The sequence below is a fragment of the Prionailurus viverrinus genome, chromosome B3, assembly GCF_022837055.1.
Source record: "Prionailurus viverrinus isolate Anna chromosome B3, UM_Priviv_1.0, whole genome shotgun sequence".
Classification (NCBI taxonomy): domain Eukaryota; kingdom Metazoa; phylum Chordata; class Mammalia; order Carnivora; family Felidae; genus Prionailurus; species Prionailurus viverrinus.
In genome coordinates this window covers 102034973-102060687 of record NC_062566.1, presented here as the reverse complement: position 1 = coordinate 102060687, position 25715 = coordinate 102034973, and the positions used below count along the sequence as shown (strand labels likewise).

At 44.8% G+C, this 25715-nt stretch overlaps 3 protein-coding genes and 1 long non-coding RNA gene across 6 annotated transcripts in view; 2 read left to right on the top strand and 2 right to left on the bottom strand.

The window, feature by feature from the left end:
- JKAMP (JNK1/MAPK8 associated membrane protein) overlaps window positions 1–4516 on the bottom strand; it is a 30331-nt gene extending 25815 nt beyond the window's left edge. The window contains exons 1-3 of one of the 3 annotated variants that reach the window (XM_047862270.1): window positions 4406–4516; window positions 1302–1393; window positions 597–751 (exon numbers count right to left, since the gene is read on the bottom strand). In XM_047862270.1, coding sequence (XP_047718226.1) covers window positions 597–751; window positions 1302–1393; window positions 4406–4409 — 251 coding nt within the window. In that variant the 5' untranslated portion in view covers window positions 4410–4516. Of the gene's footprint in view, window positions 1–596; window positions 752–1301; window positions 1426–4405 lie in introns of all 3 variants that reach the window. The other 2 variants (XM_047862272.1, XM_047862271.1) reach the window with 2 other exon arrangements.
- A 210-nt stretch (window positions 4517–4726) lies between these two features.
- L3HYPDH (trans-L-3-hydroxyproline dehydratase) lies at window positions 4727–15964 on the top strand. The gene is made up of 5 exons (XM_047864455.1): window positions 4727–5338; window positions 9749–9918; window positions 12727–12849; window positions 12939–13076; window positions 14907–15964. Exons 1-5 carry the CDS (start codon window positions 4831–4833, stop codon window positions 15030–15032), a joined length of 1065 nt encoding a protein of 354 aa, XP_047720411.1. The 5' UTR covers window positions 4727–4830; the 3' UTR covers window positions 15033–15964.
- On the bottom strand, window positions 15519–23164 carry LOC125168943 (uncharacterized). Its single transcript, XR_007153352.1, has 4 exons — window positions 23050–23164; window positions 21623–21726; window positions 19848–19946; window positions 15519–15601 (listed from the first exon to the last, which is right to left on the bottom strand). It is a non-coding gene; the product is annotated as an uncharacterized LOC125168943 (long non-coding RNA).
- A 226-nt stretch (window positions 23165–23390) lies between these two features.
- On the top strand, window positions 23391–25287 carry GPR135 (G protein-coupled receptor 135). Its single transcript, XM_047863412.1, has one exon. It carries the CDS (start codon window positions 23549–23551, stop codon window positions 25067–25069), a length of 1521 nt encoding a protein of 506 aa, XP_047719368.1. The 5' UTR covers window positions 23391–23548; the 3' UTR covers window positions 25070–25287.
- Window positions 25288–25715: the final 428 nt, after the last annotated feature.

Genomic DNA, 25715 nt, shown 5'->3' with positions numbered 1-25715 from the left:
TAACTACATTTTAGATTACTAGGATTAAATTAAATCACAAAGTATTCTACAATACGTAGTTTGTAATCATGACCAATTCTTTGTAGAAAATCCATAAAGACTGTAATTGAGAAATGAAAAAAGTATTACTTCAATATCATTTAAACATTAAAACAAAGGATACCTCCCTAGATAATTACTGAGTCATGCCCTATCATTAAGTTTTCTTGCCAGAGTCAACAGTAATCAGAATACAGAGAACAAACTGAGGGTTGACAGGAGGGGCAGAGAAGAGGGGAAAATGGGTGATGGGCATTGAGGAGGCCACTTGTTGGGATGAGCAATGGGTGTTGTATGTAAGTGATGAATCATGGGAACCTACCCCCCAAACCAAGAGCACACTGTATGCACTGTATGTTAGCCAACTTGACAATAAATTATATTAAATAATTTTTTAAAAAGTAATCAGAATACAAAAATAAATAATTTTAAAATGTAATCAGAATATAAACAGTTTTACTGCTTTCAAAACAACACAAGTATAATTATTTAATAAGGTCTTCTAAATGATTATTCCAACATCAGTCCATCCAGATACATTCATAGAAAGTGCTAACCTCTTTTTCCCCGAGTACCACTCAATGAAGAACCAATGTAAAACAAGAGGAAGCATAGCCATAAATCCAAGATAAAGCCAGTCATAAAGTTCTGGAGACTCTGTGCAAGGCTGACAATATTTCTGTGCATTTGTTCTCTGTCCTCTTGGACACACCTACAAAATATAAAAACAATTATTTTATGTACATATATTATTTTAGAACATTGATATCCCAAAGTCATTCTATAAAGACATCCCATTCCAGTTTAAACATGTTTACATGTACATCTTTTAGAAGTAAGAAAGTTCCTAAGTAAAATTAAATCTATATTGTATTTGGTTTTATCTGTATAACACTCTTAAAAAATTCCTTTTACTAAGTTACTAAAACTTTAAATGATTAGTTAATAACACTATATAAAAATAATTGCAAAGAAAAGTTCTGGAGTTTTAATGTTAACTTACCGCCCAAGTCACTGTACTATATCATTAATAACAAGTAAAAGTTACTATAAAATTAAAAGATACTAAAAAAAAAAATACTAACTGCAACTGTCAAAAATGACAATATGTTGCCAATATGACAACACAAATATGAATTTTATTAATGCCTCATATTTTTATAAATTTATGAGTATACTGAAGAAAAGATTCTATGTATGCAAATATTTCAAAAGCAAAAAGATTTTAGCAATGAAATAACACATTAAATGTTAAGACTTACCCCACATTCTCCATATATTTCAGTTGAGCCATTTTTAAATAATAGGGTCTTCCCACAGTAAAGTCCAAGGCATGCTGGTTGAATATCGACAGCTTTTTAAAAACAAATGCCAGTATAGTAACATCTTTTATGATTATAAAAAAAAAAGAGTAATAACAGCTGAAGCACGTAGCAGAAATACCTCAACACAGTTCAATTAAAAAATGATACGTATTAGACAAAAGTCTTGATACACTTATATTTAAACTTAACTTTCTCCTTTTACACTGTAACAATGCAGAAAGTTATACTGAAACTTTGATGTTAAGGCTATTCCTTATGATTAAGACCCCTCAGCCAGCTGAGTGGGATCTATCCCCAGAATTCAAAGCTTAACCCAAGGCGGGGGCGGGGGGACACCAGGGTGGTTCAGTCAGTTAAGTGTCAGACTCCAGCTCAGGTCATGATCTTGCGGTTCGTGAGTTCAAGCCCCACGTCTGGCTCTGGGTTGACAGCTTGGAGCCTGGAGTGTGCTTCACATTCTGTGTCTCCCTCTGTCTGCCCCTCCCCTGCTCACGCTCTGTCTCTTTCTCAAAAATAAAATAAAAAATAAACATGAAAAAATTTTTTTAAAACAGCTTAACCTGGTATGTCCCAATGGCTCCAAGAGCTACTCCCCCTTGATGAGATGGTCTAGACTTTTGCATTTCCATTTTTTAATCAGGAAACTAACAGACGATCACCACCCCACATTTGGCCCAGCCATAACAGTAAGTGTGCACATATGCACACACACTTCACCTTTCGTTCACACAAAATATCACCTTCATTCATAATAGAACACATTTTAATACCAGAAAAGCAGAAAATACATAACTTTGAAATAAAGGGCAGGCTTTTAAATTTTTTTTTTTTTTCAACGTTTATTTATTTTTGGGACAGAGAGAGACAGAGCATGAACGGGGGAGGGGCCGAGAGAGAGGGAGACACAGAATCGGAAACAGGCTCCAGGCTCTGAGCCATCAGCCCAGAGCCCGACGCGGGGCTCAAACTCCCGGACCGCGAGATCGTGACCTGGCTGAAGTCGGATGCTCAACCGACTGCGCCACCCAGGCGCCCCAAGGAAGAAGTTATTAAAGGAGTTTTTTTCATCAGAGACATCTGATTTCCTTTGTTCATTGACTTATTCATTCAATAAACATGCATTAAGTCACAGATTCCCTGGCTAGGGACTTCTAAAGATCCACAGAGCAACATAACAAGAGTCCCTGCCCTCAAAGAACCTAGAGCCTTGAGTAGAGTAAATCCAGAAGCGAAATCAGTCAGTCAGAGAAAGACAAATACCATATGATTTCACTCATATGTGGACGTTAAGAAACACAACAGATGAACGTAGGGGAAGGGAAGCAAAAATAAGATAAAACCAGAGAGGGAGACAAGCCATAAGAGACTCAATTATAGAGAACAGAGAGCTTCTGGAGGGGAGGTGGGTGATGGGCATTAAGGAGGGCACTTGTTATGGTGAGTACCAGGTGTTATATGTAAGTGATAAATGACTGAATTCTACTCCTGAAACCAATACTGCACTATATATTAAGGAATAAATCCTAAACACCTGTGGTCAAGTATGAATCAACTTGGAAAATAAGCATTTTATGACCATTGCAGGGGCTAAGGGCAGGTTCCCAAAACGTGCTACTTTGGCATACCAATTATTTGAAACAAATGTTACTTATGACACAAGGGGGCAAGGACACTCCGACCCTCTCTCCTGAAAGCAAGGAACAAACCTCCCATACGAAAAATATCCTTCTTATACTAAGCAAAAAGACATCCTTTATTATCAGTGATAATAAAGCTGCAGAAGTAAACCTTGTTATTTTACTAACCTACTACCTTGGCCCCAAAATCTGTTTTCCTTTACCCGTAAATTCCTTCCAAGTTTATTGTCTCTTTGTCTAAAACGTATAAGAACTCCCTGCCTTGGTCATTTCTTTAGGTTTCAATTTCATAATTGTTTCTCCGTACACTTGTTATAAAACTCTGAGGTTTTTTCCCTGTTAATCTGTCTCATGTGAGTTTAATCATTAGCCCAGCTGGAAAACCCTAAGGGTAGAGAAGAATTTTTCCTTCCTTTCACTATTCTTGAATAACCATTTCCCAAATTCTTCATGAATTCACACTCTAGAGACTGCTTGGTCCACTATGTCCTTTCCCCTTTCAAATTCAAGTAGATTTGACTTTTTTCTCCTTGTGCTGAGAAACAACAGCAATAGCACAGACTAAAAGTCTGCCAACTTTAATGTTGTCACTTTTATCACACTTACTTTTTTTAATCCATGGTCTTCTTTACCTTATTTGGCACTTTTTAACCAATTGTAGTCACTATGCCCTAAATTACTAACAGACAAAAAATGAATTGTTTCAGATTTTTTGAGAAGACAGAATTAAAGAATGGAGGCTTCTTCCACGTGGATTTTGCACCTAGATGTTTTATAAATACATATGTATGTATTTCAAATCCAAGGCCTGAAAACCACTATGATTGACTGAAACCAACAACAGCTCATCACCCATCAAACAAAACCGCGGCTCCCCGTGTCCGTTCAATTGCCCCTCCCATCTCCTTTCCTGGAGGACGGCTAAGATTTTAAGATTTTTTTTTTTTCTTTTGCAACGGTCTTGCCGCTTTGTGAAGGGCCCTGTAAACTTAACGTCTGACGCTGAAGCGGGCGACAACAGTTAGGCAGCAATTAGCTTCAGCTTCCTTTAATGTTTTCTGGGCACTAACGCCCGCGCTTTAAATTCTTAAGTCAGCCATGAACGCTACACAAAGGAACTAAAACAAGGGCAGCGAAGTGACCTCCCGAACAACAAAGACCTGGCCTTTGCCCTGGCACACGGCCGGCATCCCCCAAGCGGCACGTCTCCTCTGCAGCCCGAGAGGGGCCGAGACCGTCCCGACCCCTGGAGGAGTCCCGGGCCCGCTCGAGGGCGGTGCGAGCAAGGGGCAAGGATGCGCCGCTACCCGGAGGCCACCCGCAGGAGCAGAGCCCAGAGGCGCCAGCGAGGGGAAGAAGCAGGGACTAAGGCAAACGCTTTCCGGGACTTCGATGACCACTCACCCATTGGCCGCTTGCAGGTTTCCTTGAAGAAGCTCCGAAATCAGCCACCCGGCTCGCGGCGCCCGGACATCCGGGCCACAGCAGCCAGGGCGGCCCCACCTCCTGGTAACCTGGGCGACCAACCCGGAGCCCCGCCCCGCCCCACCACGCCGAAGCCCCGCCCCGCCCCACCACGCCGAAGCCCCGCCCCGCCGAAGCCCCGCCCCGCCCCACCACGCCGAAGCCCCGCCCCGCCCCACCACGCCGAAGCCCCGCCCCGCCCCACCACGCCGAAGCCCCGCCCCTCGCGCTTCCTCGTCTCCGCTCTGAGGCCCCGCCCCCGAGGCGGCCGCACGTCCACCCTCTCTCGCGCGCGGAGTGCGCGGGTGGGCTCGAGGCTGGAAGCGCGTCCGGCGGTGACGTGGTGGAGCTCCTGGACGCTAGCGATGGAGAGAGCGCTGGCGGTGCCACGGCTGCCGCCGCACGACCCGGGGACACCGGCGCTGTCGGTGGTGGACATGCACACGGGCGGCGAGCCCTTGCGCATCGTGCTGGCGGGGTGTCCGGAAGTGGTCGGCCCCACACTACTGGCCAAGCGGCGCTACATGCGCCAGCACCTTGACCACCTGCGACGACGGCTCATGTTCGAGCCACGCGGGCACCGGGACATGTACGGGGCTGTGTTGGTGCCTAGCGAGTTGCCGGACGCGCACCTGGGCGTCCTGTTCCTGCATAACGAGGGCTACAGCTCCATGTGCGGCCACGCAGTGCTGGCCCTGGGCCGCTTCGCCGTCGACTTCGGGCTGGTCCCCGCGCCCCCGGCCGCTGCCCGCGAGGCCCGCGTCAACATCCACTGCCCGTGCGGGCTGGTGGCCACCTTCGTGGAATGCGAGGGCGGCCGCAGTCGCGGCCCTGTGCGCTTCCACAGCGTCCCGGCCTTCGCGCTGGCCACAGGTAAACGGCGACACCCTCCCAGCTCCGGGACGCAACTAACACCACTAACCGCCTCTCTGGCCTGGAACCCACGCATAGCAATTAACACACCCTCATGCCTTTGCAGTTAATAAAAAGGTAATTCCAAATCAAATGCGCGTCAGCCTTGCGGATTTGTGCGGTGTGTGCAATTCGATTATCCCGCAGATTTATTCATCTTGGTCTTGGGAGAGCCTTGAGGAGTACAGAATTCCGTATCTCCCTTACTCAGCGCCTCACTCCTCACTGCCAGGCATTCCTAGAGACTTCACAGTTGGGTAAGTCTCATAGGGTTAGAGAGAGCAAAGAACAGCCAATGTACCAGGGTTCATTGGCTCGTTAAGAATACACATACGAGACACGTTATTACTCCCTGACAAGTTACTAAACCCTGTCTCCTTTTCCTCACCTGTACAAAGTGCCTTCCCCACTTCTTTGGAAAAGAAATAACGAAGGAATTCGGCAATTTACAAATCGGGAAGTTACAGATGTTGCTGTTCTTACTCTTCAAGAACAGGAACAGATGTTGCCTGGGGCCAAATCCTGACAACCCCTTAAAGCTATCTATGCAACCTTAATCAAATTACTGACCTCTCTGTGCCCCTATTTTTTCATTTGTTATCTCATTGAGTTTTGGGTGAAGATTAAATAAGAGTATGCAAGGTACTTAGCATTTAACAAGACATTTCTAGAGACAGAAGGCTGCAGAATATATAGGTTTGCTAGGGTTCTACAAGTGCTGAGCCTCTAAAAGGTTTTGGTGGGTTCCTTAGCACAGAGCCTAGTCATGTAAAACAGAGTGTGTGTAACTATAACCCTTACAAAGAGGGAGATCTCTCCAAAATAGTCATGACTGGAAGTGAGCTGAGAGCTAATTTAGTCCATTCAGGAATAGGGTTATCGCTTCCTTTCCTGTAAGTCTTCAGCGCATGCAAATCATTCTGTTAGATGTTAATCTTTCTTGAGGATTTGGATTCTAGATTAGCCTGATTATGGATGATACAGTAATAGCCCAGGCATGAGCAGGCATTTGCCAGTCTGAGCAGCCGCAGGCAGTTGAAACACACAGGTTGATGAAGAATTCCCCTGGGGGAAATTTATGCCATTTTTGCCCTCTACAAGAGAATGGTATCACATCCTAATTGGGAGGGCACTTGAGACAGGTGGATGTTTAAGATTGTATCTCAAAAATCTCAGCAGTTTAAGTAGCTTGGCTATCCAGTTTCTCCCCAGGCAACCCCAGCACCGGATTAGAAGCACTCTAGAATTATGGGAAATGACAGCTGGCAGCAAGTTCACCATCATTCGGGGCTGGTTGGGGCAGGACGGCCAATCCATAAGCACAATAGCTCCCAAGAGCATCACTGTGTGACTATACAATAATCAGTGGGCACTAATGGTCACTTTGAGTCATTAAAAAAATATGCTAAATTCTCTACTTTGAAAAATACAAAAAGGGTGGACAGAGTTCAAGATCACTGCTCTGCCCCTCCCCATCTTGATGACCTTGTGAAAGGGATTCAATGCCTCAAAGTCATGATCTGCAAAATGAAGATGACCACAGTACCCACCTTAGAGGACCACTGACTTCTTTTTCACTCCCTTCAGCTAAAATGAAAACTGGTTTTTTAAGTGCTAGAACAGTAGGTAGTCAATTAATATTTGTAGAATAAGTAAATAAATGAAACTGAGAGAACATGGTGATTAGCAAATGTAAACATCCCCCTAATAGCCCTCTTCTCACTGGAAATTAACCTTTTGACCTTACTATCAACATTTATTATGTTCCTGATTTGTGCCAGGCACTCCCCACACATTATTACATGGAATTCACAAAACAGTCCTTTCAGGGTGGAATAGCAGTTCCATTTACACACGAGGACACCAAAGCCACGCTTAGCTTTCCAGCCGTCCTTCATTTCCATCTACTTCCTCATTCTCTTTTCATTAAGTTTGACTTTTGTGTTGTGCCAGCATCAAGATAAAGACAAAAAATTTTTCATTCGTGTTTGCTTTTAAGTTCCGCAGGCATATTTGATTATCAACTTGCTCTGTTTTGACACATCACGTGTTAAAAGGGGCTCTGTGGGGTAGCCTGGAACTGAAGGCATACCAGTATCTTTGTATGACTCAGTGTGCAAACTAAGGAATATAATAAACATTGTATTTTTCACAATGTCTGATTTTGAGACCCTACTCTGCCTTGTTGGATTTGCCTAGCCTCATCCCTCCACGTGGTGTCCCCTTTCCTGCTATATGTAGCAAAGTTTTCTTAGAAGAGCCAAGGCCTTGGAGAGGAGGGCCATTTGGTCATCAGCCTGCACAACTAACCAGCGAAGCATAATCTACCCCTGTCCATGTGGCTCCTGCCCCTGCTTCCCCTCCTTTTTGCTATCTCTATCACACCCTGAAGCCTCCCTGTATGCTGTGGGGAAGTCAACATAGGTCCTCTGCACTGAGGACCTGCTGCCTCTTTTCTCACTCCAGAGGAAACCAGGAGAAATATTTCCCCTTCAGAACACTGCTTTGCCAACAAACCTCTCTCCCCTGAGATCTTAGGTTTCCATAAAACCTGCTTTCTCCCCTGACATACGCCTCCCCCAAAGGCAGTGATCACCAAGCCAGAATGAACTGGGGAGGAGGAAGAGAGGAAAATGCAAGAAGGGGTAAAACAGTTTTAGCATCTCCAAATATCATCCAGCTCCATTCCTTTGGAAATACCAATTTAGGATTTCAAACAACTGACCTTCGGGTGAAACTTTGGGTATGCCGGGGGCTTAGAATACTCAAAAACTCTGACACAAAAAGATACTGTAAACATCAGCAGTGATTCTAAAATGGATTTATTCTGAGTATTTGCAGGATGCTTTCACGAGATGAAAATACATAGATTTTCATCATGAGATGAAAATACATAGAATAAGCATATATAACTTAAATAGAAAAATCTCTTTTTTTCATTTTGTTTTGACATTACAGTTGAAGAAAGCCAGTTTGTGAATAGGATCCAAAATCCTATTTTAAACAATTTCTCATAGTATGAAAAGGGACTTACATTTTCCTTCATAGTTTTCACATGTTGATGTCCCAGAATTTCTGCTCTCTCTGCCTCTTTAAGGTTTCCTAGCAAAGATCCTCAGAGCAGTTATAAAGTGTACATGATTTAAGAAAAACATGGCACTAGATGTTCTAAAACTTATGCAAGCATTATCAAGTTAAAAATAGATGCACTTGGGGCACCTGGGTGGCGCAGTCGGTTAAGCATCCGACTTCGGCCAGGTCACGATCTCGTGGTCGGTGAGTTCGAGCCCCGCGTCAGGCTCTGGGCTGATGGCTCGGAGCCTGGAGCCTGTTTCCGATTCTGTGTCTCCCTCTCTCTCTGCCCCTCCCCTGTTCATGCTCTGTCTCTCTCTGTCCCAAAAATAAATAAACGTTGAAAAAAAAATTAAAAAAAAAAATAGATGCACTTAATGATGCATAGGGGCACTTGTACCCCAATGTTTATAGCAGCACTTTCAACAACAGCCAAATTATGGAAAGAGCCTAAATGTCCATCAACTGACGAATGGATAAAGATGTGATTTAGGGGCGCCTGGGTGGCGCAGTCAGTTAAGCGTCGGACTTCAGCCAGGTCACGATCTCGCGGTCCGTGAGTTCGAGCCCCGCGTCGGGCTCTGGGCTGATGGCTCGGAGCCTGGAGCCTGTTTCTGATTCTGTGTCTCCCTCTCTCTCTGCCCCTCCCCCGTTCATGCTCTGTCTCTCTCTGTCCCAAAAATAAATAAACGTTGAAAAAAAAAAAAAAAGAAGATGTGATTTATATATATAATAAAATACTACTTGGCAATGAAAAATAATGAAATCTGGCCATTTGTAGCAACACGGGTGGAACTGGAGAGTATTATGCTAAGTGAAATAAGTCAGGCAGAGAAAGATAGATACCATATGTTTTCACTCATATGTGGATCCTGAGAAACTTAAGACCAGGGGGAGAGGAAGGGGGGGGAAATGTTACAGAGAGGGAAGGAGGCAAACCATAAGAAGACTCTTAAAAACTGATGGGGGGCGGTGGAGAGGGGAAAGTGCATGATGGGCATTGAGGAGGGCACCTGCTGGGATGAGCACTGGGTGTTGTTTGGAAACCAATTTAACAATAAATTCTATATAAAAACAAATAAATAAATTAATTAATTAATAAAAGACAGAAAAAATAGATGCACTTAGCTAAAGGTCTAATATTTATCTGATGCTTATTTTGAAAATAAATTTTTGTTTCATTCCTTTTTATGATAGGAAAAAGCACCCCTCCACCAAAACACACATATTAAAAATGCTGTGAACTGTTCCTGCCAAAATACTAAAAAACAAACTTCTTTTCAAACACATCTTTTTTAGATCTCTTAGTGGATGTTCCTGGTCGTGGAAAGATGGTGGTAGACATTGCATATGGCGGGGCGTTTTATGCATTTGTTAGTGCTGAAAAGGTAGGACTTGATGTTTGTTCTGCAAAGACAAGGGACCTTGTGGATGCAGCAAGTGCAGTGACGGAAGCCGTCAAAGCTCAGGTCAGTACAAACACTGCTTGCATAACAAATGCCTTCCTCTGTGGCACGGAGGGAGTATAAATTACGTCCCTATACAGAAAATTAAATATTTATATATTTAGGTTATTAGAAGTACTAAGAATAAGGTACTGGTTACAATCTTAGGCTCTCTAGCAAGACTATCTAGGAGTCCTAGTTTTGCCACTTGTGACTTTTGTAACCTTGAAAGAGTAACATAACCTTCCTGTCGTAAAAGGGGAATTATGAAATACCTGCTTCATCGGGTGTTATAAGAATGAAGTAAGTTCGATACATGTAAAGGACTTAGAATAGTACCTACCTATAATATATGTTCAATAAATAACTTTATATGCATACTAGTATAATTTGTGATTATTTACACATATAGAAAATGTGTCAAATAGTATTTCACTAACTTGAAATGCATATGCTTTGCTATACGTGGTCATTCTGCAAAACTTGAAAATAATGTCAGTTATAGCTTACAAAATAGATTTCATTAAATCTGATCAGACATTCTTTTATTTCACAGAGAACAGTAATTCCTAATTTGTGAATTTCTCCCATATTGCTAAGAAGTTACCTAAATAACTACTCAAGTCAGTCTAGTTTTGGCTTGAGAAAACTATTCTGATAAAATCAGCTTGGATGATAAATAAGTCTAGAATATACTTTCATTTCTAGCATAAGTCTGCCACTTTACATTTAAAATTGGGACCTGTAAAAAAATAAAATAAAATAAAATTGGGACCTGTAAAACTCATATACACTATTTGAATGTTTTAGCATATGAGAATTACTATTCTAAGGAAAAAAATAATTTGTGAAAAAGTGTCTAATATACTAATAATATTATGGGCCTATTTAACATACCTGAGACTTTAATAACATAATTTATAACTTAAACAAGATGAAAATATATACTGTATTCCTGTTCTAAATTGTCATTTTTCCAGGGCTGTCAATACTAGTATCTAGAATTATTTTCTCATAGCACTTTCTGAAGCTCTGATTTTATATCAATTTTCTTTTCACTAAGCAGAGAGCTAATAGTTTGAGCTACAATCTGGCATAAAATAACTTCACCTTATTTTTTAATGAAATTAAGAGGAAAAGGCATCGTTTCCTCTTTTTTTTTTTTTTTTTTTTTGAGAGCTTGCACAGGAGAGGGGACGAGGTGGGGAGGTCGAGGGAGAGAGAGAATCCTAAGCAAGTTCCAGGCCCAGCGCAGAACTGGATGTGGGGCTCAATCTCACAACCATGAGATCGTGACCTGAGACAAAATCATGAGTCAGACACTTAACTGACTGAGCTACCCAGGCACCACAAGGCATAGTTTTCTTAATAAAAGGAGTAATTTTGAACTTCTCATTAAAGCTTTAACTTCTCACCAAGGTGGCAAGGGGTGGTCTTTGAGGGAGGAGGGATTCTAAGAAAAATAGGAGAGAATCACATATGAGATGACCAACCATAGCATCATCTGTTAGTGTTAAATCAGGCATCAGAGCTACTTTCTGAATTGTTGACCATTCACGCTGCTGATGCAGATTTAGGGAAAGGCCATTTTGGTGGGGGCTAAAGTCAATACAAATTCATCTTCATTTATTTTTTTTAAGTTTTTACTTAAATTCCTGTTAGTTAAAGCACAGTATAATATTCACTGTATTATAAAGGTGTATGAAGGTGTATTCATTCTTTTAACAAACATTTACCAAGAACTTACTGAGTCGGACTATGCTATGCTAGATGCTAGAGATTCGAAGGAAGAGCAAACCCACTTTTAAGGAGTGGGGGTCTAGTGGGGGGACCATACCTGTGAATAGTGTGATGTAATGGTGCTACAGGTTTGAAATCTAATAGGCATTAGAGAAACCAAGGAAAAGTTCAACTAGACCTCCTAAGAACAGAAAGCATTGCATGTTCGGGCCTGACCATCCTTTACCACTCAGGCGCCTGCTTCTCTGTGTATCTGCTGCTTCTTATAATACCAACTGACTTCATCCTTTACAGTAGATCTTTTTTCTCATCCAACCATTTCTCTTACCTAATAGCTTCTGCATTGTTACAACGTTTGCTTGCTCGTGGCCTCTCTTCCAGGTCCTTGTCTCTGCCCATGGTAATAACTTCAGCTCTAGCTGTTTATTGTCTGATATTTCTACATTATCCCCTTCAAACTCCTGAGAGTGAGCATATGACTGACTGTCTTAGCTTCTCCTGTTTGAGCAAACAGGGCCAGTCTGTGGATTAACCATCCTGGGGTCAGTATTTCAAAGAGTGTAGCATTTGGAGTGTGTGTGTATAAATAGAACTGTTCCTTTAGTAGAGGCTATCTGCAGGACAAATTCCTTAGAAAGGACTCAAAGAATGATAAGAACCGTAACTTCCAGTAAAACTATTTGCATTCATCTAGACAAAGACATCATTTACTGCCCTGACCCAAGAGGTATTTTTAAAATGACAAAGATTGAGGGGCGCCTGGGTGGCGCAGTCGGTTAAGCGTCCGACTTCAGCCAGGTCACGATCTCGTGGTCCGTGAGTTCGAGCCCCGCGTCAGGCTCTGGGCTGATGGCTCAGAGCCTGGAGCCTGTTTCCGATTCTGTGTCTCCCTCTCTCTCTGCCCCTCCACCGTTCATGCTCTGTCACTCTCTGTCCCAAAAATAAATAAACGTTGAAAAAAAAAATGACAAAGATTGAAAAGTTATGCCTAAGAGTGCCCCCTCTACATTACTTATTAAGATAAATTTGAATCAAAATATTTATTTTACTTGACAATTTTACATGATAATTTTTTGTTGTTGTTATTTTCAGTTTAAAATTAACCATCCTGAGAGTGAAGACCTTTCCTTTCTGTATGGAACTATATTAACAGATGGAAAAGACACTTACAGTGAGGAACCAACCACCAACATCTGTGTGTTTGCAGATGAACAGGTATTAAAACTGTAACGTTTGCCACAAAAGCCAGATTGTGTGGAACTGGAACACTGTGAATGCCCTTATCTTCATTTACTCTGAAACAGGTTGACAGAAGTCCTACTGGATCAGGAGTGACAGCTCGAATTGCCTTACAGTATCACAAAGGGCTTCTAGAACTGAACCAGACCAGAGCCTTTAAAAGTAGTGCAACCGGCTCAGTATTCACAGGGAAGGCTGTCAGGGTAAGTAACACCCTTAGCTTCTTATTTGTAAGTGTGTGACTTTTGAAACTGAAGAGGCCTGAGTTCCCTGTTAGGGAAGGTTCTTCACTCAGCTCTCAGAAAAAAATGTTAGGGGCACCTGGGTGGCTCAGTCGGTTAAGTGTCCACCTTCAGCTCAGGTCATGGTCTCGTAGTTCATGACTTCAAGCCCCATATTAGGGTCTCGGCTGTCAGCGTGGAGAACCTGTTTAGATCCTCTGTCTCCCTCTCTCTGCCCCTCCCCTGCTCGTGCTCTGTCTCAAAAATAAACACACATTAAAAAAAAATTTTTTTTTTAATCAGGCCTATAAAGACTCTGTTCAGCTAGGATATTGGTTCTCAAAGTGTGGTTTGGAATCCCTAGGGGCCTCCAAGTTCCTTCCTAAGGGTCCACAAGGTCAAAACTTAGCATGCATTAATACAAAGACATTATTTGCTTTTCACTTTCATTGCCCCACGGGTGTATAGTGGAGCTCTCCAGAGGCCATATGATGGGTGACATCCCAGCTGACTGAATGCAAAAGCAGACATGCACATTGTCTTCAAGTCTATAGCTAATTTCACTATATGTTAATTTCCACGCTAAGCAGTTTATACGTACCATCTCATTTAATCCTCGTGACAATCTTGGCAAGTCAGTACTGTTATTATCCTTTTTAAACAGATGATAAAATGGAGGATTCGAGAGGTTAGGTAATTTGCCAGAGGTCAAACAGTTAACGGATTATCAGAGCCAGACTCTGAATGTGGACCTCTCTGTGTAGACCGTGCCCTGTTAAGCACTACTGTATTGCTTTGGACAAAGCAAATTTTTAATGAGGCTTTTATTATAGCAGCTTTATAAAAAGATAATGAAACTACTGTGTCCTAATCTAATGATTGACATCTTATCATAAGAGTTAGTTATTCTCATGTTTAAAAGTTAAGAAATAATAAAGATACTCGGTAGTTAACATTTGGAGTTCTTTCTTTATAGTTAGTAATCATACTTGACAGGATATCTTCACGCACACCACATGCCTTCCCTCTCTGTCTGGGCTCTTCCAAGCTCTTGGATGGTGCCTTCTCAGTCTCTTTCCCTGCCTCAGCTTCCTGTGCTCCCCAGCATTTCATCCTTAGTTTCCTTTTCATCTCATCTGCATTTTGATGCCACTGGGTAATTTTACCCACTTTGGAGGCCTCAACTCCCAACCACCCCACTGATGATCATTCCTGAACCTTCATCCCTCCCATGCCCACCGTGTGCCTGCCTCTCTCCTGAGTCTAACACTCATATTCCCAACTGTCCACCAAACTCATATGGAAATGACAGTCCCAGAGATATGTCATCTTGTCAAAGAGTTCTTCCTTCCTTCCTAAATGTGCTCTTCCTGTCTCATTCCGTCTTGGTTAATGGGAGTATCTGCTTCACTTCCAAGTAGGAACTACACTCATATTTAACTCATGCATACTCCTCACCTCCCATTTGTGAGTCCTCATGCCTGCCAGTTACACCTGCAAAGTATCTGTTATGTTCTTCTCCAACCTCCCTAAAAACTACCCTAGTGACTCTAGAGTCCATTAATGAATGAAGGTTACTCTGAAGAGGTTTCTAGGTTTCTAATTGCTTTCCTCTCTGATTTGTTTCCATTTTACAGGTTAATTTCTCTAAAACACAAATCTGATCATGTCTCTCTCCTTAAAAACCTTCTATGACCTACAAGATGAACCTTGGGTTTTCTTTAAAATGATAAAAGTCAAGAATGTGACTTTTAGGCCAGACACAACATAAGTGCAGTATTTTGATACTATACTCCTTTCATCTTTTCTCAGGAAGCAAAATGTGGGGATTTTAAAGCTGTTATAGTGGAAGTATCTGGGCAAGCCCATTATACAGGGACAGCAAGTTTTATAGTGGAAAATGATGACCCACTGAGGGATGGATTCCTTCTCAAGTGACTTCTGTGACTTTTCAGCACTCTTTCTGAATTATATGGAAAATGATATCCACATTGTACATGTAAGCCAAGTCCCATTCATTCTAAAATAGTATTTCTGTGACTAAATGTAATCATTATACCTCATATTTGCACATGTCATTGGTATAAATGTCACCTTTGTCAGCTTACAAAATGCTGAAAATTCAGAATGTTTTTCTAGTCATTAACCTATCAGGTAAAATTACTACCTTAGTCCTTATTAGTCTTAAAATGTTATTCTCTGCTAGTTACTACAGTATGTTGTTTTAGATGCTCGTTGGATAATAATAGCTTGAATTGTAGCCCTCATAACAATGCCTCTTACAAGTTCATTGTTTTAGTCTTCCAGTTTTTGAGTAAAATAATATCCTCTCTCCGAGCAGGATGTAAGGGAGGTGGATTATTATAAGGTACTCAGCACTTAGCATACATAGCCTGGGAAGGATTGGGATGGGTCAGCTTCTTCGGGCAGATGTTATAGTTGCTGCCAGGATGTTCTCTCTGCTGCAAAGGCCTGCTCCTACAGCGAGGTGGCTGAAGTGCCATAAGCTGATGTGAGAAGACCAATAATCAGACTTTTGCTGTATCGTTAAGGTTCTTATAAGAGGGGTTGTTTACTGCATTATAAACACAGTGGAAATCAATGAATCATTTCATACTCTACCAATTAAATGCCAGGTAGATTTAAAACCTGAAAGAAATGTTAACTATTAATTCTTGCTATTTACTTGTCTGTGAGCCTGTTAAAAATAAAATTTGATCATTTTCAGTCACTATAAAATGAAGTATGTCGGGGCGCCTGGGTGGCTCAGTCAGTTAAGCGGCCTACCTCGGCTCAGGTCATGATCTCGCGGTCTGTGGGTTCGAGCCCCGCGTCGGGCTCTGTGCTGACAGCTCAGAGCCTGGAGCCTGTTTCCGATTCTGTGTCTCCCTCTCTCTCACCCTCCCCCGTTCATGCTCTGTCTCTCTCTGTCTCAAAAATAAATAAACGTTAAAAAAATTAAAAAAAAATAAAATGAAGTATGAAAGACTTATTCAATATGTGATGCTCTCAACATTCAGTAGAGTCCTGTGAGATAAGCAATAGTATATATATATATTTTTTTTTTCTGAGCCTACAGAAACTGAAGTGATTACTTTTAAGTGGTTTTGTCATCGGGTTAAGTCTGTGATTGAATTACTTGACCAAAATGAAGGCTTCATAGCTTTATAACTTTATAGTTAATTTTCTTAACTTCCCTATTATACAAAAACTAATGTTTTCTACTCATCTCCTATAAAATTCTGTGGTAAAAGAATCACTTACCTTCAAAACATGACACCATCACTAGCTTACTATGACCAAGAAATTTTCTACACATTAAAGAGATTAGCTGTACTTTCTTTTTAAAATGAAAATAGAACTACTATTCTCTCTCCAAATTTCACAAGTCACATTAACTTGAAAAAGATACATACATTGTTTAAAAGTTACACCTTACAGCATTTTGTAATGTGCCACACCCGTATCCTCTAAGGAAGTCCAGCATGAAATGCATATTGTCCTATAGCTACCAAGAGTGGGGAGTATTTTATCAATCACATTGTTTACATTGTCAGCACTTGGTGATGACAAAAACCAGACTGACTTTAGTGGATTTTATTATTGTTTTAAAATTCTCAGGGCACTTCGGTGGCTCAGTTAAGCGTCTGACTCATGATTTTGACTCAGATCATGATCTCATGGTCATGAGACTGAGCCCTGCATCAGGCTCCATGCTGGATGTGAAGCCTAAGATTCTCTCTCCCCCTCTCTCTCTACTCCTCACCCTCGCGCTCTCTCTCTTTTTGTTTAAAATTTTTTAATGTTTATTTTTGAGAAAGAGAGACAGAGTGCGAGTGGGGGAGGGGCAGAGGAGGGAGACACAGAATCCAAAGCAGGCTCTAGGCTCTGAGCTGTCAACACAGAGCCTGACGCACACAAATCGTGAGATCATGACCTGAGCTGAAGTCGGTCACGTAGCCGACTGAACCACCTAGGTGCCCCACTCCCTCTCTCTTTCTAAAAAAAATAAAAAATAAAAAATAAAATTCTCTACAGACAAAGCACACTCCCTTATCAACTGCATCACGATGGACCACTCCCTCTGCCCCACCCATGGAATACCACTGTTTCTATCACATTAATATACCAATGGTCCTCAACGATAGTTCAACTTGCGATTTTTCATTTACGATGGTGGGAAAATGATACACATTCAGAAGAAACCGGACTTTGAATTTGCATCTTTTCCTGGGTTCCATATATGTGGTACCACACTCTCGTGTGACACTGAGTGGCCGACGTGAGCCACAGCCATAGTGAGTCAGCTGTGCGGTCATGAGGGTCAACAGTGGAACACTGACAAACATTCTCTACCCATACTGCCATTCTAGTTTTCACTTTCAGTACATCATTCAATACACTACATGATATATTCAACACTTGATTATAGAATAGGTTTTGTGATTTGGCACACAGCAGGCTAATGTAAGTGTTCTGGGCATGTGAAAGTTAGGCTAGGCTAAGCTCTAATGTTCGGTGGGTTAGGTGTATTAAATGCATTTTGACTTATGGTATTGCCACTCATGATGGGTTTATTGGGATGTAACCCTACTGTAAGTAGAAGATCTGTATATGAGGGAAATATAAGCCAGACATGTTAAATAACTCCCCTAAGGCCACATTGAAGGCTGGGAATCTAGGACTTCTGACTCCAAGTCGAGTATTTCCCTCCTATACTTCCTCCATTTCTAAGATAATACAGCCAGAATTTGCTCTGGAATAGAGGACGTTAATAAAATGTTATATTTCTTGAACATTAAAAAATACTGCCTACATCTTCCTAAATTCGATTCCAAGCCACAGCCTAACCCTTGAAGTAATATTTATCCCTTCTGCACTTCACGGTCTCTCTTGGAGTCAAAACTAGGGAAATTAACTGCCCCCTCCCACACCTCCATGTATCTAACCAGTCACAAGCCCCACTGAGTCTAACTTCTATATATGCCTACAATTATCCTTTCCCACCGTTGGTAAGGGTCTTGGAACCTCCCTCAAGCAACCACCTTTCCCTCACTGATCTCATAGCTCTAAGTACTTAAATATGCTCATCATAAACAAAATGAAACAAACATCCTTTGTCTGCCTTACCTCTCTAGCTTGCCATGACCCCTGTTTCCTTATCTTTGTAGTCAAATTCCTAAGTTCCTGATTCTGTGCACATTGGTTACATTTTCTCGACATCCATTTGTTATTTGACTGTTGCCATCTGGTTTTTACTTCATTATTCACTGGAAGTTATCCTTGATCTAACTGTTAAGTCTACCAGTCACCCGAGGGTTTATGCAACCCGAGGCGGATACCCATCCTTGCTCCTGGCAGGCAAGTGTGGTACATTGTAGAGCAAGAACCTCCATTCCCGGGGCGCCTGGGTGGCGCAGTCGGTTAAGTGTCCGACTTCAGCCAGGTCACGATCTCGCGGTCTGGGAGTTCGAGCCCCGCATCGGGCTCTGGGCTGATGGCTCAGAGCCTGGAGCCTGTTTCCGATTCTGTGTCTCCCTCTCTCTCTGCCCCTCCCCCGTTCATGCTCTGTCTCTCTGTCCCCAAAATAAATAAACGTTGAAAAAAAAATTAAAAAAAAAAAAAAAAAAAAAAAAAAGAACCTCCATTCCCCTGGTGCTGGGTCAGCCACAGAGCCACTCACCGAAGTTCTCAAGGTCACTAAGTTAGTACCCAGTCCTCATTAGTACCCACCCTAACCCTAACCCTAACCCCTAACCCCTAACCCTAACCATAGCCCCATCAGGTGTTGCAATTGCGTGGGCCCAGGTCCATCTTCTCTTCACCATGAAATTGCACTGAGTTTTGCTCCAAGTCCTCTAGACTCCATAAGAATTGGGACATCCTTCTCTTTAACTCTTAAAATCCACAAATTCCATAACATCCCTCCTTAGAACCATGTTTCTTATACTTCAAGGTGGGTATGAATTACCTGGGGATCTTAAGTTGCAGATTCTCATTTATTAGGCAGGCGTGGGGCAGTTCTAGCAAGCTCCCAGGTGAGGCTGATGCTACGGTGGCTGAGTAACAAAACTGTTTCACCGACCTATTTAATTACCCATTTGGGTCCAGGCTTTACAAGTTTGAGCCTCCCCTACCTGCCAACTTCTCCTTTTAGCTCTAAAATACAAAAGAAGCCTGTTAGCTCCCCACCTAGCGGTAACCTCATGGTCACAGCAGCTTTCCTGAGAAGAAGCTGAGATTACCTTGTTTTGAAAAGCAAATCAAAATGAAAACCACAAGCTCAAGACTTCTGACTTCTCAACTGGCCAGTATGCCTCATTTAGATATTTCACTCACCTGCCTGGCCTTTCACCCTTTCCCTGCTTCTTAATTTTTTCTACTCCCTAGCATTCCACCCATGGCTCTTTTCTCTCTTCACTCAACACCCTGTCCGTAGTCATCACATTCATGCCTGTGGTTTTCTCTCTTGTAGAGAGAGGCTGACAACTTCCAAATCTCTAAATCCTCAGGTCCAGAGCCATACCACTACCTGAGGGACAAGTCAGATTCCTCTGCCCCCTATAATGTGCCCCTCCTCCTGTGTTCTCCACCTTAATTAATGGTACCACCATCCATCGAGCCAGGAACTTGCGATTTATCCTTGGCTCCTTGTTCACGCCATTCTGTCCTGTCTGTTGATGCTCCGGAGGTGGATGTGGGTGGATTCGGCTGGCATCATTCCCTCCCCTTTGCTTTATCAGCAACACTCACCTTTTCCTGTGGAAAACTATCCATCCCCTGCATTGTAGCCTTGCTTGGACTTCCAGGCAGAGGGTACACCGTCAGACTCTCTCTCCCTGGACCTGAGATCTTGCGAGAAATGACATAAAGTCTGAAACACAGCTGAAGTGGACTTATTCCAGTAGTGATCACCCCCAATGAATTTTTGCACCTCTACCTGCTATCTCTGCCCTGACTTCCCTTAGGTTATCCTTTTATAATTTGAACTCCCCCTATCCTTTCAATAAGCCCCTTTTTTGCTTAGGTGAGACAATGCTCTGTTTGTATTGTTTACATCCGAAGACACTACCTCCTTAAAATCTCTTCGCCCTCTCCACTATGCCTTTATTCAGACCCTTTTCATTTCTCCCCTGGGAGAATGCCTTTTCTTACAATGCCTCTTCTTAACTGGTCTCCTGGTTGCCAAATTCTCCTACGGTCACTCAAAAATAGGTTTTGTGTAGCTAACAATTTTCCAAAGTGCTAAGTGTTAGGGATCTAATAACACGCCAAACAAGGTTCGAGTCTTCACAAAGCTGACAGCCTACAGCGAGAGGCAGGTAGTGATTAATCACAATATAATTATAGACAGTGCTGATATGCTTCAAGCCAAGGAAGGCTTCCCCCGAGAGATGAGGTTAACATGCGCGGGGAGACGGGGATGCGAGGGCATTGGGGGAAGGTGAGGGAACGGGCTTTCTAGACAGAGGGGATAGCAAGTGCAGATGACCTAAGAAGGGAGGTTTAAGAAGCTCACAAAAGGCCAGTGTGACTAGACTGGAGCGACAAAAAGGAAAGTGGCCCCAAATGAGACCAGAAAGGGAGCAGATGTCAACTCATGCAGGGCCTCGTAGGAAACGTTAAGGATTGGGGTCCTTATCCTAAATTAAAAGGAGAAAGCCGTAGAGGGGTTTACATAAGTGAATGGCATGATCAAATTTATTTTGTTTAAAAAGGGATCCGGTCTGCAGTGTAGCGTAAGGGCTGGACGTGCGGAGACCTGTCCGGTGGGTGGCCGCGGTAGCTCAAAGAAGAGAGAACGAAAGCTGAGATTCAGGTGGAGGAGGAAGTGATGGAGGAAGTGAATGGAAACAAAGACACTTAACAAGTAAAATCCCTAGGACTTGGGGGTCAATTGTACATGGGCTGGTGGTGAGGAAGAGGGATTAGCCTAGAATCCTAAATTTTCGGTTTGTAAGCTACATGGGAGGTAGTGCCATTTTCTGAGACACAGAATGGAGAGGACCGAGGGATTTTAGGAAAAGTGGGAGGAAGACCATGAAGTCCACTTGGGTCACGTGGAGTTTGAGGTGCTTTGGCACATCAAGGGGAGCTGCCAAATAACTGGATACGGGGCTGGAGGCTAGAGATTCAATGTGGATTACTAACATTGGGCTTTCAAAGCTCTGGGTGTGCATGAGAGGAGGAAGTGCAGAGCTGCTGAGCACTGGGCCCCGATGGACTCTAGCATTTAGACCAGATGATGGGGGTGAACGGGAGAGGCCACTGAGGCAACCGAGGGAGGAGGAAAACCAGGAGCGTGTGAGGTCATTCTTGTCTTTCTGAACATACCTGACCCTGGCCTACCCTTCAATGGTGAGTGCTGTTACCCCATCTCCCCCTGATGAAGTTCAATCTCTGTAACATGGCATGCGAGGCCTTCATAAGAGGGTTCCAGTCAACTTTTATCATTTATCATTTTATCATTTATTTCTCTCTCCACTCCCTACCCTCAGTCACCAGTACCCAAGAGTCAAGTAACTTACGCACTTATCTCCAGACTTTACACATGAATTTCAAAGGTCCTTCTCTGTCTTCTCATTTTGGAGAGTCCGATGTCACTGCTCGTGTGAAGTCTTCATCAGCTACCCTAGGAATAATCACCTCCATAGAATTTCATTATATTTTTTAACAACACGTACAATACTGTAACATATTTGGGTTTGCCTAAAACTGTAAGGTTCTTTGGGCTGAGATCCTTATTTGTTGTTTCTGAAAACCTAGCACAGAGAAGATCTGCTAAATAAACTACTATATAGCTTTGTTTTAATTCAGTGGTTCTCAGGTGTGGTCATTCCCCCCCCCCCCCAACCCCCCTGGGACATTTTTAATTGTCACTACTGGCATGTTGTGGGCAGAGGCTAGAGTTACTGTTAAATATCCTATAATGAATTCCTATAATGCATTTGTTTACCACCTTAAATAAACTTCTATTTATACTGTAAATTTCCAGTAAGATATTTTTCCTCATTGAAATAAGCATCCGAAGCGCTAATATCATTGATTCCAAGATCTGCAAGTGCACTGGTCATTCTTTAGAGCAATGTTTCTCAACTGTGGGTCAGAATCACTCGCAGGGCATATGGCCGGGCCCCACCTCCAGAGTTCAGATTCAGTATACTGGGGGCAGAGCCTGGGAATCTGCATTTCTGACAAGGTCCCAGGTGGGGCTAATGCAGCAGGTCTAGGGTCCACACTTTGCAAACCATGGTTTTAGAGAACCTAAGGGTTTATCACATTTTCCCCCATTAGAGGCCATGCCCAGAAACTTGAGATGCAGCTTCCCTGGGCAGGCAGGACCTTTCACTTCTCTATCTCCCAGCCACAAACCTGGAGCTGCGACAGCGGTGACTCCCTGGCTGGTAGCACTTTCTACACACCACATTCCAGAGAACTGAGGAAGGCCACCAAGAGGGCAAGGAATTCATTGCTCTCCACTCTCCACCCAACACTGCCACACACGTGTGAACCACTTATGGTCCCGAGGTCTGCACCCTTGAAAACAAGATGGCCTGCTGTCTCCGAGATCCATATTCTAGCTCCTCACAGCACCTATATCAGAATTACCCGTGGCGTGTAGATTCACAGGCCCATCCTCAATAATTCTGGGAGTCATCCGTAAACATGCGTTTTAATAAGCTCACCACCTCGGTGGTTCTCAAAGTGTGTTCCTCAAACCAGCAACATCATCACTACCTATTAACTTGTTGGAAATGCAAATTCTGGGACCGGACCCCACACCTACTGAATCTGAAACCGGGGTTGGGTCCGGTCACTTGTGTTTTAATGAGCCCTCTAGGTGATTCTGTTGCATGTTCAAGTTTGAGAACACCCTGGTTCACATTATTCGGCCCCTGAGGCTTAACATCTCCGGATCTGGACCGTTTTTCACCTTAGGTTCTAGGTCCCTTACTTGCATGTGCCAAAACCATCAACAGGAAGCAGAGTGTCCCCGGCAAAGGCCTTCCTGTAGGACACTTGTATCCGACAAGAGAGTTCAAGAGAGAACCCTTGTTGAATTTGGCCATTTATATGAGGGCCCGTCCCACTTCACCTGGCCCTCGTATAAATGAAATCCCTTGGGGGTGGGGGTCAACCTGGCTCCCGCTGAAGCTCAGACTCCCTGGCCGGGTAACCTCGTGGAGGAGTGATGTTGTGGGCCGGCTCTTCGGAGGGTGCTTGGTCGGCGTCCCGCCCCCCGCTCCTGCGTAAACACCGTTCCCTCGGCAACGCCTAGAACCCACGTCAAAGGATCGGCCGGGTAAGGGGCGACGGGTACGGGGCGACCGCCACCCCTCCCGCCGACCCGACTCCCGGCAGAGGCCTCTGGCCCCAGCCCGAGCCACCTCCCCCGGCTTGCGGCCGCCTCCCCCCGTGCGGGATGAACACAGCCGCGGCCGCCTCGGGGCCCCATGGAGGAGCAGCCGCCGCCGCCGGTCCGCCCGCCAGCGAGAATGACCTTGTTGGGCAGCCCACACCCCGGAGCCCCCTCCGCGGCCGGCGCACCTGGAGGGACTTCCTCCGCGGCCACCGCGGCGGCCGTGCTCTCCTTCAGCACCGTGGCGACCGCGGCGGCCGCGGCGCTGGGGAACCAGAGCGACGGGAACGGGGGCGACAGCACTGGCGCCTCGGCTGGCGGCGGCCTCGGCGGGCCCCGGGCGGCGGGGGCGGCGGGGAGGCCGCCGCCGGGCCCCGAGACGGCGCCGCTGCTGTCGCACGGCGCGGCGGTGGCAGCCCAGGCGCTCGTGCTCCTGCTCATCTTCCTGCTGTCTAGCCTGGGCAACTGCGCGGTGATGGGGGTGATCGTGAAACACCGGCAGCTCCGCACCGTCACCAACGCCTTCATCCTGTCTCTGTCCCTGTCGGACCTGCTCACGGCGCTGCTCTGTCTGCCCGCCGCCTTCCTGGACCTGTTCACGCCGCCAGGAGGCTCGGTCCCCGCCGCCGCCGCCGCCGCCGCCCCCGTCGCCCCAGCCGCGGGGCCCTGGCGCGGCTTCTGCGCCGCCAGCCGCTTCTTCAGCTCGTGCTTCGGCATCGTGTCGACGCTCAGCGTGGCCCTCATCTCGCTGGACCGCTACTGCGCCATCGTGCGGCCGCCGCGGGAGAAGATCGGTCGCCGCCGCGCGCTGCAGCTGCTGGCGGGCGCCTGGCTGGCGGCCCTGGGCTTCTCCTTGCCCTGGGAGCTGCTCCGCTCGCCCCGGGAGCCCCCGGCGGCCCAGAGCTTCCACGGCTGCCTGTACCGGACGTCCCCGGACCCCGCGCAGCTGGGCGTGGCTTACAGCGTGGGGCTGGTGGTGGCCTGCTACCTGCTGCCCTTCCTGCTCATGTGCTTCTGCCACTACCACATCTGCAAGACGGTGCGCCTGTCCGACGTGCGCGTGCGGCCCCTGACCACGTACGCGCGCGTGCTGCGCTTTTTCAGCGAGGTGCGCACGGCCACCACCGTGCTTATCATGATCGTCTTCGTCATCTGCTGCTGGGGGCCCTACTGCTTCCTGGTGCTGCTGGCTGCGGCCCGGCAGGCCCAGGCCGCGCAAGCCCCCTCGCTCCTCAACGTGGTGGCCGTCTGGCTGACCTGGGCCAATGGAGCCATCAACCCTGTCATCTACGCCATTCGCAACCCCAACATTTCGATGCTCCTGGGGCGCAACCGGGAAGAGGGCTACCGGACTAGGAACGTGGACGCTTTCCTGCCCAACCAGGGCCCCGGTCTGCAGGCCAGAAGCCGCAATCGCCTTCGAAACCGCTACGCCAACCGGCTGGGAGCCTTCAGCAGGATGTCCTCTTCCAACCCGTCCAGCGGGATGGGAGGGGACGTGGCCATGTGGGCTCGAAAAAACCCAGTTGTGCTTTTCTGCAGGGAGGGGCCCCTAGAACCAGTGACAGCAGCGGTCAAACAGCCTAAGTCTGAAGCTGGGGACACCAGCCTCTAAGAAAGGTTGGGATTCACAGCTTGTAAAGGCAAATTTTCAGCTGCACCGTTTGATGATACGGGATTCTGGGGAGAATCGTGTATTTCATAAAGCCAAACATTTAAAAAAGAGACAGAGGGGGAGGCTTACCCCTTCCCCCAAACAACATACAAGACAGTGTGCCCTTCTTCAAAAGTGCCAAGTGTAAAATGCAAAAATTAAAATATTAAACCACACAACCAAGCATTGTGAACTGTAAGTGCCAAAAATGAGAAAAATAACATTCACAATTACTGAAAAGCTCATATTATAGGAATCACACTGTGAAACAAAATCATTGAATGCAACCAGGATTTGTTCAAATACAGAGAATTTCAGGAAAGGATGGAGACTTTCAGAATCACTTGAAGGCTCCCCTAAATCACCAGAATTCACCAAAGTTGAGATTTTTAGAACTTGCACCTCTGACACGCGCTTTGGGTACTTAGGTTGGGAATGAAAAATTCTTGTCTTTACACGTTTTGGTGCGCTTCCTCGCGCCCCGTGTCCCTATAATCTTTGTGGGAAATTTTATATTCATAGACCATTTTAAACCATTTTCGGATTTTGAAAGGTAGCTTATTACCATAAAATCAACCATCTGAAGGGCAGATAGAAGTATGAAAAT